General features: G+C 46.3%; 1 protein-coding gene across 1 annotated transcript in view; it reads left to right on the top strand.

Annotated features, from left to right (window-relative positions):
* The window catches only part of adgrb2 (adhesion G protein-coupled receptor B2), a 1,091,625-nt gene that overhangs the window by 481,430 nt on the left and 591,959 nt on the right, over positions 1 to 18,236 (top strand). The window contains exon 7 of the mRNA XM_078566906.1: positions 9,798 to 9,962. Within this exon, the coding sequence (XP_078423032.1) occupies positions 9,798 to 9,962 (165 nt within the window). The remainder of the gene's footprint in view (positions 1 to 9,797; positions 9,963 to 18,236) is intronic.

Raw genomic sequence — 18,236 nt, 5'->3', positions numbered from 1 at the left:
AAAGTGTTTTAAACTTGCCTGTGTGATTGTTACCAGTTCAGATCGATTTCCAAGAGCTTTCTGTGTACTTTGAAGCTTCAGCTCATCAGTCTGCAGACAGTAACCTTTATCGGGCCTGCAGCTTTCCAGAGGCCTCCATTTAGTCTGGGTATGGGTTCTGACATCTCCACTGGAGGCAGGTCCTCTGAGGAGGAAGGGAGGGATAGAATAAGGAGGAGGCCAGGAGTGGACAATCAGCCTCCAGGGGAGCCACCTTTGGGAGGCCAGGCACAGGCACAAGGGGTGCAGGGCCAAGAGGTTGTCCAAGGTGGAAGGGGCCACAGAAGTCGCCACTATCCTGCTGCCAGGGTATACAGGCAGCGAAGCAGCTACCTCAATATGACTGAGGTGCAGTGCCGAAGGAGGCTCTGTCTATCAAGGGAAACAGTCAACTATATCTGTCAGATGATTGGCCCTGAGATCTCCCCTAACTGTGTGGGTGGATACCCCATGCCAACGGCTCTGAAGCTCATAGTTGCCCTCCACTTCTATGCCACTGGCTTCTTCTAGGGCTCGGTGGGTGATCTTTGCGGTGTCTCCCAATCAGCTGTCCACACTTGTGTCAAGCAGGTTACAGATGCTCTGTTCAGGCAGGCATTGACCATCATCCACTTCTGCTGCGACCAGGCCAGTCAGACACAGAGCCAGAGGCTTCACGGCCATTGCTGGCTTTCCCCGTGTCCAGGGTGCTATAGACTGTACACATGTGGCCATCAAGGTGCCAGCAGGTGAGCTGGGTGCCTTCGTCAACAGGAAGGGCTTCCACACCATGAACGTGCAAATAGTGTGTGATCACAGGATGCAGATACTGCAAGCTTGTGCAAGGTACCCAGGCAGCTTCCATGATGCCTAAATCCTCAGACACTCCCAGGTGCCGGCACTCTTCAGTGCTCCGGCTCGGCTGGATGGTTGGCTGCTGGATGACAAGGGCTATCCCCTCAGAAGGTGGCTCATGATGCCTCTCTGCCGTCCAAGAACAGAAGCTGAGGAGCGCTACAATAGGAGCCACTGCACGACAAGGGCTGTGGTGGAGAGAGCCATCGGTCTTCTCAAGATGCGTTTCCGTTGCCTGGACCGCTCAGGGGGCGCACTCCAGTACCCCTCAGATCGCGTCTCTCTGATAGTGGTAGCATGCTGCGCTCTGCACAATCTTGCGCTGGAAAGGGGGGATGCAGTTGACGAAGAAGACCTTGACGCAGTGGATGAGGCTGCACATGATGAATCCAGCGGTAGCTCAGAGGATGAGGACGCACAGGGCGATGATGAGGGGCAGCACGCTGACCCGCTACTACACCAAGGAGGCAGGTACACCCGGGACAATTTAATCCAATGAACTTTCAGCTAGCTCCACACACATCGATCCGCAGGACCAGCATTGCCTGGCGCTTCCACACTTGGCACTTAGGTGCTACATATCTCACCTTATCAGCTGCATCTAAGGGCTTAGTACAGAAACATCAATGTCCAATCAAACACTCATGAGATGTCTGTGAAACATACAAAGGCAGCACAAAGGAAACACCCTCAGCCATGGTCAGAAAAGTGGACTTTATTCAGTCCAACATCTAAATCAAACATCGCTCTGACATACATAACTATTGTTTCCCTAATCTAAGGCCAACACAAAATCACCAGTGACATACCCGTTGAGTGCCTAATGTGCCTTATGCTTTCGTTTGCGGGTGCTACGTCTAGCTGCCGCCCCATCGCTCGGAGTGGCTTGTGAGACAGTCTGCTGACTCTGCTGTCCTGTTGGCCTCGATGACCTTGGCGGGTGTCCTCTGGCCCATGGAGCCTGTGATGGTCCCGCCTGGGAGGGAATGGCCAGTTCCAGAACTGGCACCTCCCCAGTTGTCGCAGCCTCAACGGGATGCAACGATCACTGGCAGGGGGGCGCGGAGGAGCTTCTGCCCTCATCTGGAACGCCCTGAGAGGAGCTCGCAGCGATGACAGGCAGCTGCTGCGCCGTTGTGAGGTCACATTGTACCTCCCTGCTCACCGCAGATGCATGGGCACAGAGCGGTGACACTTGGTGCCCAGAACATCTCCCACATTGGGAATGACCATCTGTGGCCATTACTGCTGTGAGGGCTTGCAGGTCAGAGTGTAACCCAATCAGAAGACTTCAATCTGATCGAAGCCCCTTTCCATGAGAGTCGCCAATCTCTCAGTGGAGGAAGCCTGAAGCTCTGTCCTGAGGTTCATGCCTTCACTTACACTCTGCCTGAACTCCTCCATCACAGAGACCAACTGAAGCACACCCTCATGAAACCCTGCCAGATGCTCCCGCAAATCCTGCTGCTTGTCCTGCAGCTGCTGCATTGGTGACATCTCCAGAGGCACATCATCGGTGCCGGACTCAGCATGTGCCTGGTCCCCTGCAGTCCTCCTGCTGCTGGCGCCACCGGTACTCTCTGTCCTTGCCATCTCCTCCAGCAATTGTGAAGTGCCCTCTCCACTGTGCCTCGGGACACTAGCCAACGTTACATTCCCCACCGAAGTGTTTGTCGCTGCGCTGGTGCCTGACTGGCTGAAATGATGTGCCGCCAGTTGCACGTCTTGGCCCTCAGTTATGGAGGGGGGTCTCCGGACTTGTTGGCGGTGGACATGCGGTGGTGATGCTGAAATTAACAACAAGGACAGTGCGTCAGCTAGCTTTCAGTCAGTAACATCTTTCATCCCTTTCCCCCCCAGCCTCATAAGTCGCTCACCCTTCAAGACCCTAAGGAGACGAACATTGGTGGGGTGGAAAATAGTCAATAGGAGGCCCAAACATTAGACGCGCATAAAGACAGGCTGGTCAGATGGCCTAAGGAATGCCACATGGAATGTTATGTACCATTGGAGTGCTCGGTTTTTGCCTGCAGCACAGAGAAGAGAATCTATTGGGGATGATCGCTCATGTACCCATCTTCTCCTCAACCACTAAGGCTGATGTAAGCATGGTCACTATCTGTTTGCCCACCCAGCGTGTACCAAATTCCCAATGCAGTAACGACAGTAAGGCGTTGGGGGGGTGGAGGGGGGCGGGGGCTCAAAGCCTAAGGATACCTGCTGGGTCAAATGGCCAAGGCTGACATAGTACTCTCCTTTCCAGAGCGCAACAAATCAATGAAGTGCTTGTGGCACTGTATTCCTGTACACTGCACATCGTCATGGGTGCTTACTGCCTCCGCCACCTCCTGCCGCGCCTGCCTGGTGACATGGGGGGTCCTCCTCCTCCCATCCTTTGGATGCAAAATATCCCGAAGATTGGACAACTCTTCAAGGAGGACAGCAAGGCAGGCATCTGAGAAGCGAGGGGCATAGTGGCCCCCCGCTGGCCTATCCTGCAGCCTGCCCTGCTCCTCCTCCTCCTGTGTCCTGAAGGCAGCATGTCGCTCTCTGTCAGTGGCCATGGTGCACTGCCTCAACGAGGCTGCCTGGCCACACTTTATACAGACTGCCGGTTCCCCATTGGAACCGGTGGTCTGAACACGCCCACGCCGAAAAGATTTTCCCATTGCACATGGGAATCGCTAACCCACTGGGCGGGCCTTAATTGGCCCGCCTGCGGAAAATGGTGGCGTGGGCCGTTTCAGCAGTGGCAATCGGCTGCCCGCCCGCCGTCGAGTCGGTCAGGCCCGCCTGCCCGTCAAGGGCAATATTCTGTCCAATGCGTTTGCCACATTGTTACTTCTGTAAACTGGCAAGCTATCAAGTGATTGATCAAAGCTGTAAATGTGGAAGAGTCTTCAGATGAGTTAAAAATAATTGTATCTAATGTAAAAAAATGTAGAGTACATTTCACACTACCGAAAGAGTAACCTAGTATGATAACCAAGTGTAAATGTTTAACCTTTTCCCATTACTTTCATGTATTCTGTCCAGGCAACTGATGGGATAGTTGTTCAAGAATTATTTGTTAACTCAGGGAGTTATCTGGGCAATGACTGCAATCCAACTGCCTGATCTTTTTATCAGTGCTTCACATTGTTTATACAGTTGCTTTCAAGAGTCTGCTTATTTACTCAGGGAATTTATGGGCTATTCAACAGCTTCCAATTGTTATAAGAGCGGTTGTGAGTTTTGGTCATAAAGTAGATATTGAATGAGGGGGTGAGAAGAGTGAGGGTGAGGAGATAAGTAGAAGAGGTTTGGGTGTGGGGAATGTTTAGAGTGGTCAGAATGTTTAACATGATATAGGTGAGCTGTTGATAGCTCCGGAAGCACCAGCTGAGGCTATTTCTTTTAATCATTCATGGGATGTGGGCTTCACTGGCTGGGCCAACATTTATTGTCCATCCCTAGTTGCCCTTGAGAAGGTGGTGGCTAGCTGCCTTCTTTAAAGGTTGCAGTCCATGTGGCGTAGTTACGCCCACGGCAGTGTTAGGAAGGGAGTTCCAGAATTTTGACCCAGTGACAGTGAAGTGACGGCGATATATTTCCAAATCAGGATGATGAGTGACTTGAACGGAACTTCCAGGTAATGGTGATCCCATCCATCTGCTGCCCTTGTCCTTCTGGATGTTAGTGGTCATGGGTTTGGAAGGTGCTGTTGAAGGACCCTTGGTGAATTCCTGCAGTGCATCTTGTAGATAGTACATACTGCTGCTACTATGTGTGGGTGGTGAAGGGAGTGAATGTTTGTGGATGTGGTGCCAATCAAGCATGTTCTGGATGGTGTCAAGACTCTTGAGTGTTGTGGGAGCTGCACTCATCCAGGCAAGTGGGGAGTATTCCATCACACCTCTGACTTGTGCCTCATGGTGGACAGGCTTTGGGGAGCAGGAAGTGAGTTACTTGTTGCAGGAATCCTAGCCTTTGACCTGCTCTTGTAGCCATATGTATTTATATGGCTAGTACGGTTCAGCTTCTGGTGAATGGTAACTCCCAGGATGTTGATAGTGGGGGATTCAGTGATGGTAATGCCATTGAACGTCAAGGGTGATGGTTAGACTCTATCTCGTTGGAGATGGTTATTTCCTGGTACTTGTGTGGTGTGGATGTTACTTGCCACTTGTCAACCTAAGCCTGTATATTGTCCAGGTCTTGCTGCATTTGGACATGGAATACTTCAGTATCTGAGGAGTCGCAAATGGTGCTGAACATTGTGCAATCATCAGCGCACATCCCCACTTCTGACCTTATGATGGAAAGAAGGTCATGATCCACGGTTGGGCTGAGGACACTACCCTGAGGATCTCCTGCAATGATGGCCTGGAGCTGGGATGACTGACTTCCAACAACCACACCCATCTTCCTTTGTGTTAGGTATGATTCTAAGCAGTGGAGAGTTTTCCCTTGATTCCCATTGACTCCAGTTTTGCTAGGGCTCCTTCATGCCACAATCGGTCAAATGCCCCCTTCATGTCAAGGCCAGTCACTCTCACCTTACCTCGGGAGTTCAGCTCTTTTGTACATGTTTGAACCAAGGCTGTAATGAGGTCAGGAGCTGAGTAGCCCTAGCAGAATACAAACTTGGCGTCAGTGAGCAGATTATTGCTAGGCGAATGCCACTTGATAGCACTATTGATGACTCCTTCCATTACTTTAGTGATGTTGCAGAGTAGACTGATGGGGCAGTAATTGGCCTGGTTGGATCTGTCCTGCTTTTTGTGTACAGGACATATCTGGACAATTTTCCACATAGCCAGATACATGCCAGTGTTGTAGCTATACTGGAACAGCTTGGCTAGAGGCACGGCAGGTTCTGGAGCACAAGTCTTCAGTACTGTTGCCAGAATAGTCAGGGCCCATAGCTTTTGCACCATCCAGTGCCTTCAGCTGTTTCTTGATACCACGTGGAGTGAATCGAATTGGCTGAAGACTGGCATTTGTGATGTTGGGGGCCTCCAGAGGAGGCCGAGATGAATCATCCACTCGGCATTTCTGGCTGAAGATTTGTAGCAAATGCATCAGCCTTATCTTTTGCACTGGTGTGCTGGGCTCCCCCATCATTGATGATGAGGATATTTGTGGAGCCTCCTCTTCCAGTGAGTTGTTTAATTGTCCATCACCATTCAGACTGGATGTGGCAGGAGTGCAGAGCTTAGATCCGTTGGTTATGGGATTGCTTAGCTCTGTCTATCACTTGCTGCTTATGCTGTTTGGCATGCAAGTAGCCCTGTGTTATAGCTTCACCAGGTTGACACCTCATTTCTAGGTATGCCTAGTGCTGCTCCTGGCATGCCATCCTGCGCTCTTCATTGGACCAGGGTTGATCCCCTGGCTTGATAGTAATGGTAGAGTGGGGGATATGCTGGGCCATGAGGTTACCGATTGTGTTAGAGTACAATTCTGCTGCTACTGATAGTCCACTGCCCAGCATGGATGCCCAGTTTTGAGTTGCTAGATCTGTTCAAAATCTATCCCATTTAGCATGGTGGTAGTGCCACTCAACATGATGGAGAGTATCCTCAATGTGAAGGCGGGACTTCGTCTCTACAAGGATTTTGCAGTAGCCACTCCTACCAATACTATCATGGACAGATTTATCTGTGGCAGGCAGGTTGGTGAGGATGAGGTCAAGTATGTTTTTCCCTCACCACCTGGCGCTGACCCAGTTATGCAGTTATGTTGTTTAGGACTCAGCTATTGGTGGTACTACCAAGCCACTCTTGGTGATGGACATTGAAGTCCCCCACCCAGAGTACATTCTGTGCCTTTGCCACCCTCAGTGCTTACTCCAAGTGGCTCTAACATTGAGGAGCACTGATTCATCATGCTGAGTGTGGCGGGCGATGGTGTAGTGGTATTGTCACTGGACCAGTAATCCAGAGACCCAGGGTAATGCACTGGGCACTGGGGACCTGGATTCGAATCCTGCCACAGCAGATGGTAATCAGCAGGAGGTTTCCTTGCTCACGTTTAACCTGATGTCATGGGGCCTGGAGTCAATATTGAGGACTCTCAGGGAAACTCACTCTCGACTGTGTACCACTGTGCCACCAGGGATGGTGGTAGTGGTGTATGGGACATTATCTGTAAGACATGATTCTGTAAGGATACCTATGTCAGGCTGATGCTTGACTAGTCTGTGAGACAGCTCTCCCAATTTTGGCACTAGCCCCCAGATGTTAGTAAGGAGGACTTTGCGGGGTCAACAGAGCTCAGATTGCTGTTGTCATTTCTGGTGCCTAGGTCGATGCCAGGTGGTCTGTCTGGTTTCATTCCTTTTTTGAGGCTTTGTAGCATTTTGAGACAACTGATTGGCATGTTAGGCCATTTCAGAGGGAATTTAAGAGTCAACCACATTGCTGTGGGTCTGGAGGCACACATAGGCCAGACCAGGTAAGGACAGCAGTTTTCCTTCTCTAAAGGGGAATCAACAATGGTTTCATGGTCATCATTAGACTTTTAATTCCAGATTTTAATTGAAATCAAATTCCACCATCTGCTGTGGAATCGAACCCAGGTCCCCAATACATTAACCTGGGTCTCTCGATTACTAGTCCAGTGACAATACCACTACGCCATCACTCCCCCATTTTGGGAATGGAGGTGGGAATTTTAACTTATCCATTCTGGACTCAGCCCACCTCCACTCCCGCTTCTCCTGTCTCCAGGACACTTCAGGCCTGGACCCCAGGAAGATCCTTCTTGCCGGCAGTTTCGAATTAGAGGCGGGAGCAGGATCATAATGGCAGGATTAGTCCCTCCCCTTGATTCCCACGTCTGACATGAAAATCCAGCCCAATGGGCTGAATTTCCCCCATGTCGGGGGGGAAGTTGACAGGCGGGCGCGTGTGGGCGTGCTTCCGATCGGCGCCCCCAATTGGAGGTGCTCCCTGTGCGGGCGGGGGGGGATTCCTAAAATTGAGAGTGCACTCTTTTGCGCATGCGCACGAAAGAGCGCACTCATCTCCCTGAGGCTAAGTGCAGCCTCAGGGAGATCGGCTCTAAATGTGAAAAATCTCAAAATAGAAAAATAAAATTTCCCTAACATATCCCCTCATGTGACAATGTCACATGAGTTGGGACATGTTCATAATTTCCAAAAAAACTTTATTAAAATTTTTAAAACCCTACATGAAACCTCCTCCCGCCCGTGGATGAGGTTTCATGTTTTTTCTAATTCCCGCCGGGGCTCCTGGCCTGCCCGCCAACCTTAAGGTTGGATGGGCTGGTCCACTAATTACTTTAATTGATCTGTCAATGGCCTCAATTGGCCATTGACAGGTCGGCGGGCGTGCAGCTGATTTTGCTGCGCCCCCGCCTTCCAGAAAATTTAAATGGAGCGCGGTGACATCAGGAGTTCCGCCCGATGTCACCGTGCGTCATTTTACGCATTAGCGACCAGGCCCTGCCCCCGCTCGCCTACAGTAAAATCCAGCCCAATGAGTTTCAACATCATCTAGTTGAAAATCTTAGCAGCCTATCATGTAGCTCAATTACTACTAGCTTATTCTGGTTACCACAGTCTACTGCCATTTACTGCACAAGCGTTTGCACTTTAATCACTTTTCGCTGGTAAAATCTTTTGTACATTGTGAGGAACTTGTAAAGATAGACAGACACCAAATTGACCAGATCACATGTTTAATATTATCATCATGCACTGGCCATGCTCATTCCAAATGAATACATCACAGTACTCACGATATTACAGACAGTATCAGCAGCAATTCTGATCATTCATCTCAGTGTGTGTTACCTCTCTAGGTTGAAAGCTGAGATTTTCTGCATACAGTAACCTGAATTTGATGATTGTCATGAAATCCATTTGACCTGTGTGTCCCTGGGTGCTAAATTAGCCATTTGTGAAGATCGTAACACTTAAGGTACAGAATGTTCCAATGCATGTTACTTTGGTTTCTGCCTAGTAACAAAGTTGGGAGCCTCTGAGAATGTGTTTATAGGTCACTAGAACCGTTCAAGTGTCAGTGAACATCTCTTCCTGAGGAGGTCAGTTTTGGAGAGCCAGGAGCAGGGGGAAGAAGCCCCATACAGCCAAAGTGTTGCTGTTAGCTCTGAGGAGCTGCGAAGAGGGCTCAGAAGAAGCCCTGGGAGTCATATATAGCTGAATACAGCCGGGAGACTGGAGTTCGGAAACTCAGGGGCAGTGCCAGCTCAGTGAAGTATAACAAAGAGCTGAGTTTATGCCAGTAGTTAGAAGCTGAAGTGCTGATTTGGGAATCCAGGAAGAAGGAGTTTTAGAACGTGAGATTGAAACCCTGTGAGGTGGGCCACTGTTAAAGCCATCTGAGTGGGAGCAACCTTTTGGAGAGAATTCCAAGGAGAGATCTTCGAAAGTGGTGAAGCTGGGAATCCCTCCTGAGACGGAGTTTCAATTAGATTGTTTGACTTGGTGTTTACTGACGTCTGGGTGGGTTCTTAAGAAATCCATGGACTCTGTCTTGGTTGCATCTGTCATTTATTCTGTAGTGTGGTGTGTTCAACCACAGGTTGTCTGTTAATTCATACATACCTCATACTTACCCTGACTGTTAGAATATGAGATATATTTTGTAAATTGTTTTATCTTTCTGAACTTGTATAGTAAATTTTGTGTTTGTTTGTTCAAAACCCATGGAATCTTGTGGCTTTATTCCAAAAGCAGATGCCTTGAATCTTAACATTTATCTACTTAAAACAAAAGGTCCTTAACTGGATCTCCCCCAAGGTCCCAGGGTCTGGACCAGGGTCATAATATGATGAATGAAATACAATACTTTGCAAAAAAAAATCATATATTTTCTTGCTTTAGTCATTTGGTGGACTGCTGCTGCAGATTCAGGCAAATCACTTAAGTGTATTAATATTTCAACATTTTTAAGCTGAAGGCAAATGGGGTCCATGGAACCACTGGAGTTTGTGTTCCAAGACATGTGACAGTGGCTGGCAGCGACGCCTCCGAATGTGCAAAGGGACAAGTGTCAAAGGCTATCCATGTGAAGGATCAGGGGAAGAGGTCAGGACATGCAATGAGAAAAGATGCCCAGGTAGGAAAATTATATGTCTTATTACTTACTTCAATTTATGCTTTACTTTCTTTGCTTATTTGCTTTCACCCACCTCAGTCACTGTCGTTTAAGATGTTCTTCTATACCCCAGAAGAGAAAGGATGAGGCAGACAGGGAACAACTACCAAATTCTGCATTACATTGTAATGGTAATCCATGATACATCGTTGGATTAAGGAACAGATCTATGGTAATTCCGTAGTTGGGTATATTGGATGCATTGCCCCAGGTCCCCTTGGAAGCCATAATTAAAATCATAGATATTGGTCTTGCACAACTTGTACTGATGACATGATGATTGCAAGAAACAGGAGTTAAGCATTGTGATCAAAAGATCAGTTTAACTGTTTTTTTGTTATACTGTATGTTCTTTCTTTTCCCCTTCCCTTGAGCAGGAAATCTGTTTGCAAGTCCATGTTAGTGCCCCGGTGGAACTAGCTGCTTGTAGCAGCGTGGCAATGTTCCAGGCTGACTCCTTTTCCCTTTGATTTTCATTGAATTTGTCCCTGTGAAGAAGTGCCTGATCTTGTTGACGTCTATCCACAATGACAGGAGGCAATGGGAACTGTTTCTCCCTGTCTGTTCTGTCCAGACCCCTCATGATTTTGAACACCTCTATCAAATCTCCTCTCAACCTTCTCTTCTCTAAGGAGAACAGTCCCAGCTTGCCAATCTATCCACCTAATCATCGGCTCTCTTCTGTAACCTCTAGTCTTGGAACCATTCTCATAATTCTTTACTGCACCTTCTCCAATGCCTTCACATCCTTCTTAAAGTGCGCTGCCCAAAAATGGACACAGTACTCCAACTGAAGCTGAACCAGTGTTTTATAAAGGTTCAATATGACATTTTTTTGGTATTGTGTGCCTCTATTTCTAAAGCAAAGGAGACCGTGTACCTTATTAACCGTTTTCTCAACCTGCCCTGCCACCTTCAATGATTTGGACGTGTATGCCCAAGGTCCCCCTGCTCCTTCACCCTCTTTAGAATTGTATCCTTTTTTTATATTAACTTTCCTCCTTCTTCCTATCAAAATGCATCACTTTGCACTTTTCTGCATTAAACTTCATCTGCAAGGTGTCCACTCATTCCACCAGACTCTCCGTGTCCTTCTGAAGTTTAACATTATCCTCCTCACAGTTCAAAATACTCCCAAGTTCTGTGTCATCTGAAAATTTTGAAATTATGTCCTGTACAACCATTAACATAGATCAAGAAAAATAGTGGTCCTAATGCCAACTCCTGGGCAACTCCACTATATGCTGTCCTCTAGTCTGAAAAACAACCATGCTCCATTACTCTTTGTTTCCTGTCATTTGGCCAATTTTGTGTCCATGCCGTCACTGTACCTCTTATTTCAACTTTTCTGACAAGCCTATTATGTGACAGTTTATTAAACGCCTTTTTGAAAGTCCATGGGTGGAATCTTGTGGAGGCCACAGGGCTCTCGACTACCAGCTGAAGAGCTGGCCAAAGCCCCGCTTCACTTCTTTTCAAGAAGGCCCACCACATCTGGTTCTGCTCAGGCACCTGACAGATTAATGATGGGCCATTCCCTGTGATCAAGGACCCTGGGAGTGGAAGTCCCGCCTGCGGAGAGCTGCTGGCCAAGAAGAGGCCAGAAGCTGTATTCAATGGTGGTGCCACTGGGGAAGGTGGTGGCTACTGCTGATATTTTATGATGCACACCCGAGGCCTAGGATTGTTGCTGGATCCCAGGCCAGAAGTGAGTGATGGTGGATGAGGAGGGTGAGGGGGTTGGTGGCGGCTCACAAAGAGGGGATAACTCTTATTTGGCCCCCCTTCCCAATGCCGGGTTCTTTGATCGGGCTATGATTGCCTTTGAATGAGTGGCCATCTTCCCAGCTGATTAACTGCCCCCCCACCAAATTCAGCACAGGGAAGGCACAGGATTCTGCCGCATGTAGAGCACATCGAATGCATTATTCTCGTCAACCCTCTCTGTTACTGCATCAAAAATCTCATTCAAGTTAGTCAAACATGATTTGTTCTTAAGAATCCTGTACTCGTTTTCCTTAATTAATCTACATTTGTCGAAGAGACTGTTAATTTTGTCCCAAATTATTGTTTCCAAGGCCAGAATCTTTGGGCTGGCGTATGGGGGTGGGCCCTGCTCACTGACGCGTAAAGTGACATGCGGTGATGTCGGGCATGCGCCCCGATGTCACCGCGTGTCATTCAGACCTTCAGTTCGGCAGGTGCACAGCTGACTCCGCTGTGTAACACTGTAACACTGTCACATGAGGGGACATGCCTTAAAAATTAATTTTTTTCTTTATTAAAATTTTTCAAAACCAAACTAATCTCCCTGAGGCAGCTCTGTGCCTCAGGGAGATTTCTGCGCTCTTTCGCACGCATGCGCAAAAGAGTGCAGGCCTCGACTCAGCCCACTTTCCCCGCTCAGTGCTCCCAGGTGCACGTCACACTGGGTGGGCCTTAATTGGCCCACCCACGTAAAATGGTGGCGCGCAGCTGATCGCGGGTGGCGATCGGTTGCGCCTGCTCCCGCCCAACCCACCAACGGGGAGAAAATTCTCCCCCAAATGTTTTCCCAGCACTAAGATTAAAGTGACTGGCCTGTAGTTGCTGGGTTTATTGTCACAACCTTTTTTGAAAAAGGGTTTGACGTTTGCAATCCTACAGTTTTCTCACAAAACCCCTATATCTAAACAGGATTGGAATATTATTGCAAGTGCCTCCGCCATTTACACTCTTATTCCTTAAGTATCCTCAGATACATCTCAACTGGTCCTCAGTACTTATCAATTTTAAGCACAGCCAGCTTCCTCTTTACCAATTTTTAGCCTATCCACTACTTCATCTTTCACTATGATTTTGGCAGCATCTTCTTTCAAGGTAAAAACAGATCTAAAGTTCTCATTTAGTACATCGGCCATGCCCTTTCCCTCCGTGTGTAAATCCCCTTTTTGGTTCCCAATGGACCCTACTCTTCCTTTTACCACTCTTTTTACTATTTATGTGCCTGCAGAAGATTTTTGGATTCCCTTTTATGTTGGTTGCCAGTCCCTTCTCATAATCACTGTTTTCTGCTCTTATTTCTTCTTTCACTTCCCCTCTGAATTTTTAATATGCAACCTGGTTCTCACATATCATCAATCTGACATCTGTTTCTGCTTTACCTTACTCTCTATCTCTTTTACTATCGAGGGAGTTCTAGTTTTTATAGACTATATAGTTTTATCAGGGAGAATTTTTCCTATGGCAGGCAGGCTAGGCGGGAGTGGGCACGGCGCTGCCTACGACTGGCTGCTTGCCGCCATTTTACGCGGGTGGGCCAATTAAGGCCCGCCCAGTGTAATGCGTGGTCGGTAGCACTCAGCGCTACCTTTGCAGGTGGGGGGAGGAGGGGGAGTTGGGGCCTGCACTCTTTCGCACATGCTCGCGAAAGAGCGCAGCAATCTCCCTGAAGCACGGAGCTGCCTCTGGGAGATTGAACAGAGAATGAAACATTTTAATAAACGATGTAAAAATTGATTTAAACATGTCCCCTCATGTGACAGTGCCACATTTACGAAGGTGGGAAAATTCATTTACTGGTTTTATAAAAGCTTCAGGAAACCTCATCCCACCTGTGGATGAGGTTCCCTGAAAAACGCGAAGGCCGCTTGGGCTTTTCGGCTGCCCGCCAACCTTATGGTTGGATGGGCAGTGTTCTTAACTAGTTTAATTACTTTCTTAATGACCTTAATAGGCCACTGATATTTTGGCAGGCATGCAGCCGTCTCTGGCGCGCACCCACCGAACAAAATATCAAGATGACGCGCGATGACGTCGGGACACACATCTGATGTCACCGCGTGTCATTTTACGTGTCGGCAAGCATGGCCTGCACCTGTACACCGACGAGAAAATTCTGGCTATAGTGTTTTTTTGTCGTACCTTTTTTCAGAATCACAGAATTGTTACAATGCAGAAGAAGTCATTCAGCTCGTTGTGTCTGCATTGGCTTTCTGAATGAACATTTCACTTAGTGCCATTTTCTAGCTTTCTCTCCTATACATTGTTCCTTTTCAAATAACCACCTAATTCCTTTTTGAATGCCTTGATTGAACCTGCCTGCACCACACTCTTAAGCAATGTATTTCAAACCCTAACTACTCACTGTGTGAAAAAGTTTTTTCTCATATTGCTTTTGATTTATTTGCCAATTGCTTTAAACCCATGCCCTCTTGTTCTCAATCTTTTCACAAATGTGAATACTTTTTCCCTATTCACTTTGTCCAGACCCCTCATGCTTTTGAATACTTCTATCATACCTCCTCTCAATCTTGTCTTCTCCAAGGAAAACAGTCCCAACTTCCCCAATCTATCTTCATGACTGAAGTTCCTCATATCTGGAACCATTCTTGTAAGCCTCTTTTGCACCTTCTCCAATGCCTTCACATCCTCCCTAAAGTGCAGCGCCAATACTCCATCCAAGGCTTAACAAGTGTCTTATGTAAATTCAACATAACCTCAAACTCTATGCCCTTATTAATAAAGCTTTGCTTATGCTTTGCATAATACTTTGCTTTATTAAATGTTCTCTCAACGTGTCCTGCCACCTTCAATGACTTATGTACAAATACACTGATATGTCCCTAAGACATGAAAGAAATCATAAACTATATAAATCAAACTTTATTCTTTTATGCTTATCTAAAAATGAATTCTGCTGAACCAAAAGATGAATGCCATCAGTCACCTGATGTCTAGAATAATAAGGTGACCACTAAGGCAATATATGGATTGCACTGGAGACATGCCCTGATATGGAATCTTGCACCTGGGACTGTCAAGGTCCATTTCAAAAAGGAATTATTGAAAGGAAATGGATGTCATTTGGATCTTTATAGGCTTATCCCTCTAGCAGTGTCTGAGGGCCTACCAAGACAATAGCTACCCGGAACAGGGTCATCAATATGGATAAGGACTCTTCCAGAGGTTAATGACTGTGACATTATAAGCCACAAAACAAAATCCAGTTCCAGCCACCAGATGAACATCTCTTTGTGAAATCATTGTGGAGGAAGGAGGTCATGTGACTTGAATGACCATTTTGAAATCTCTATATAAGTTGAGAATGCCCAAGCAGGGCAGTCTGCTGATTTAACCTGCAGACATCTGACAGTAGAACTCCAGGCTGACCAAGCAGCCTGCAATAAGCCCTCCTCAGAGCCTGTTTACTTGCTAGCCACTAGCCATTGCCTGCCAAACAGACCAAGCTCTTGAATATCAATCTGAATATCAGCAGGGGAGACAGTGGCATAGTGGTAATGATGCTGGACTAGTAATCCAGAGACCCAGGCTAATGGTCTAGAGACATGGGTTTAAATCCCACCATAGCAGCTAGTGGAATTTGAATTAATTAATAAAACTGGAATATAAACTTAGTCATAACCTTCCTTTAGGGAAGGAAATCTGCCGTCCTTACATGTGACTCCAGACCCACAGCAATGTGGTTATTAACTACCCTCTAAAATGGCCCAGCAAGCCACTCAGTTCAAGGGAAAATTAAGGATGGGCAACAAGTGCTGGCTTTGCCAATGACACCCACATCCCATGAAAGAATAAAGAAAAAAAAACCTCAGTTCACTGTGTCACCATTATTAAAGGAATTCTACCTTCACTTTTGCCTTCAGCCAGGAACCTGCCTGAACTAGAACTTCTCCCTGAGGGAAACCCCACTGGATTTGGACTTTCTGGACTCTGGCAATCAAGTGAACTGATATCCATTTCTACTGTTCTTTTTACTAAGTTATTCATAGTTGTAAAACCCCTCTGTCCCATCCCCTTGTTGTAGATGTGTGTATGTGTCTTTGTGCACGTGTGTGTGTGAGGGGGGTGGGGGGTGAAGTTGCGATATCTCTCCCCCTCTGCCCCCCCCCCCCCCAACCCCCCACCTCCTCCTGTTTCAATGTCTGAATTCCAATTTAATCTAAGAGACTATGCGAGTCGCTTTAAAAACTGAATACACAAACAAAGGGTTTTTGGAATAAGCGCCACATCCTATTTTTTTAAAACAAAAAAACACCTCTGTTACAGAGAGATGGCGAGAGAATAAAGGAGTTCAATTTTTCCTCTCTCTATTGTCCGTAACAACACGCAGATCCCACTGCCTCTGCACTCCCTTTCAAATTGTGCCCTTTATTTTATATGATCTCTTCTTGTTCTTCCTACCAAAATGTATAATTTCACATTTCTCTGCATTGAACTTAATCTGCTACCTATCTGCCCATTCCATCAACTTGTCTAAGTCCTTCTGAAGTTCTACACTATTCTCCTCACAGTTTATAATATTTCCAAGTTTTGTATCATCCTCAAATTTTGAAATAGCGCCCTCTACACCAAGGTGAAGATCATTGATATATATCAGTAAAAGCAAGGGCCCCAACACTGATCCCTATGGAACTCCATTCCAAAACTTCCTCCAGCCTGAAAAGCATTCATTAACCACTTGTCTTTGTTTCCTGTCGCTCAGCCAACTTAGTATCTATGTTGGTACTGTCCCTTTTATTTCATTAGCTTTAACTTTATCCACTAGTCTGTTGAGTGGCACTGAATCAAATGCCTTTTGGAAGCCCCTGTACACCACATCAACAATATTGCTGTTATCAGCCCTCTCTATTATCTCTACAAAAAAACTTCAGCAAGTTAGTTAAACATGATTTTCCCTTAAGAAATCCACGCTGGCTCTACTTAATTAACCCTCATTTGTCTATGTGACTTAATTTTGTCACAAATTACTATTTATTGCTGAAAAAATACATGTTGTCGAAGTTTTTTATCTTGCGCTCATCAGGACAATCGCAAAAACACCAATGTCAGGGAAGCAACAACTTTACACAGTTGGAGAAGAAATGCTGACTGGTTGACAAGTGGACTCTGATTGGTAGAGGTGTTGACATGTCGAATTTACCAGTTAATCATGACTGACAGTTAAGTACCAAGTTAAAATTACACTGACAACCAATTTAAGATTGTCAGTCCGGCTCGCAGTGTGGCGCATTTGCGTGTACTGGAAGTTACATATATTAATACACAGGGCCCTGTTCTTTGCAAACAGAAAGAACATGCACACACATTGCACCTGTTTCAGCTAAACAAAATAAATGATAGCCGTTTGCTGGTTCATTCCTTGAGGCAACACCTTGACCAGTCAAAGTCAAGCTGCCTGGTTTAAAATTTCAAACAATGCTGGGCAGTTAACTGTCAGTCACCATTAACTGGTGCATTCTCCATGGCAATGCCTCTGCCAATCAGAGTCTACTTGCCAACAAATCAGCACTCTCTTCTCATACAGTATAAAGTTGTCGCTTCCCCTGACATTGGTATTCTTGCAATTGTCCTGATGAGGGCAAGACAAAAAGCTTTGATAAATGTCTTTTTTCAGCAACACTCAAGTTCTGTACTGCCAAATGACTATTTGAATTATTGTTTCTAGAAGTTTCCCCACCATTGAAGTTAGACTCTCTGGCTTATGTTTGCTGGGCTTATATTTTCACCCTTTTTGAACAAGGGTGTAATGTTTGCAATTCTCCTTGTAGGAATATACTTTGACTCAGCCTGATCTGTCTCCTCTTTAAGTCCATTGTTCAATATAGTTTTGTTTGCCAGTCTTTGCTTCCAATTTACCTGGGCCAGATCCACATCTCACTGCATTGAAATTTGCCACACCTCCATTTAATTATTTTTCCTCTGGATTGCTCCTTGTATTTTCCAAAGCTAACCTAAGCCTTGTGATATGATGATCTTTGTTCCCTAAATGTTTCCCTTCTGACACTTGATCCACTTAGCCCAACCCATTCCCCAGAAACAGAAATGCCTCCTTCCATTTGGACTGGAAACATACAAATGTAGAAAATTCTTTCGAACATGCTTCAGAAATTCTTCCCTCTCTACATCCATTGCACTATTACAATCCCACTCAGTTCGGATTATTAAAATCACCCATTATAACTACTCTATCATTTTTGCACCTGTTATTTCCTTTCAAATTTGTTCCTTTATATTGTTCCCACTAGTTGGTAGCTTTTAAAATACACCCAATAGTATAATGGTACCTCTATTGTTTCTTAGCTCTAGCCAAATAGATGATATCTTTAACCCCTCTTGGTCATTCTCTTTGTCCAAAACTGTGATATTATGCTTAATCATTACTGTCAACCCTCCTATTTTCTTCCCTATCTTTCCCGAACACTTTGCAACCAGGAATATTTAGCACCCAGCCCT

The sequence above is a fragment of the Cetorhinus maximus genome, chromosome 21 (assembly GCF_964194155.1).
Source record: "Cetorhinus maximus chromosome 21, sCetMax3.hap1.1, whole genome shotgun sequence".
NCBI lineage: Eukaryota > Metazoa > Chordata > Chondrichthyes > Lamniformes > Cetorhinidae > Cetorhinus > Cetorhinus maximus.
Note: the sequence above shows the minus strand (reverse complement) of the source record. Positions and strands in the feature narration are given on the sequence as shown.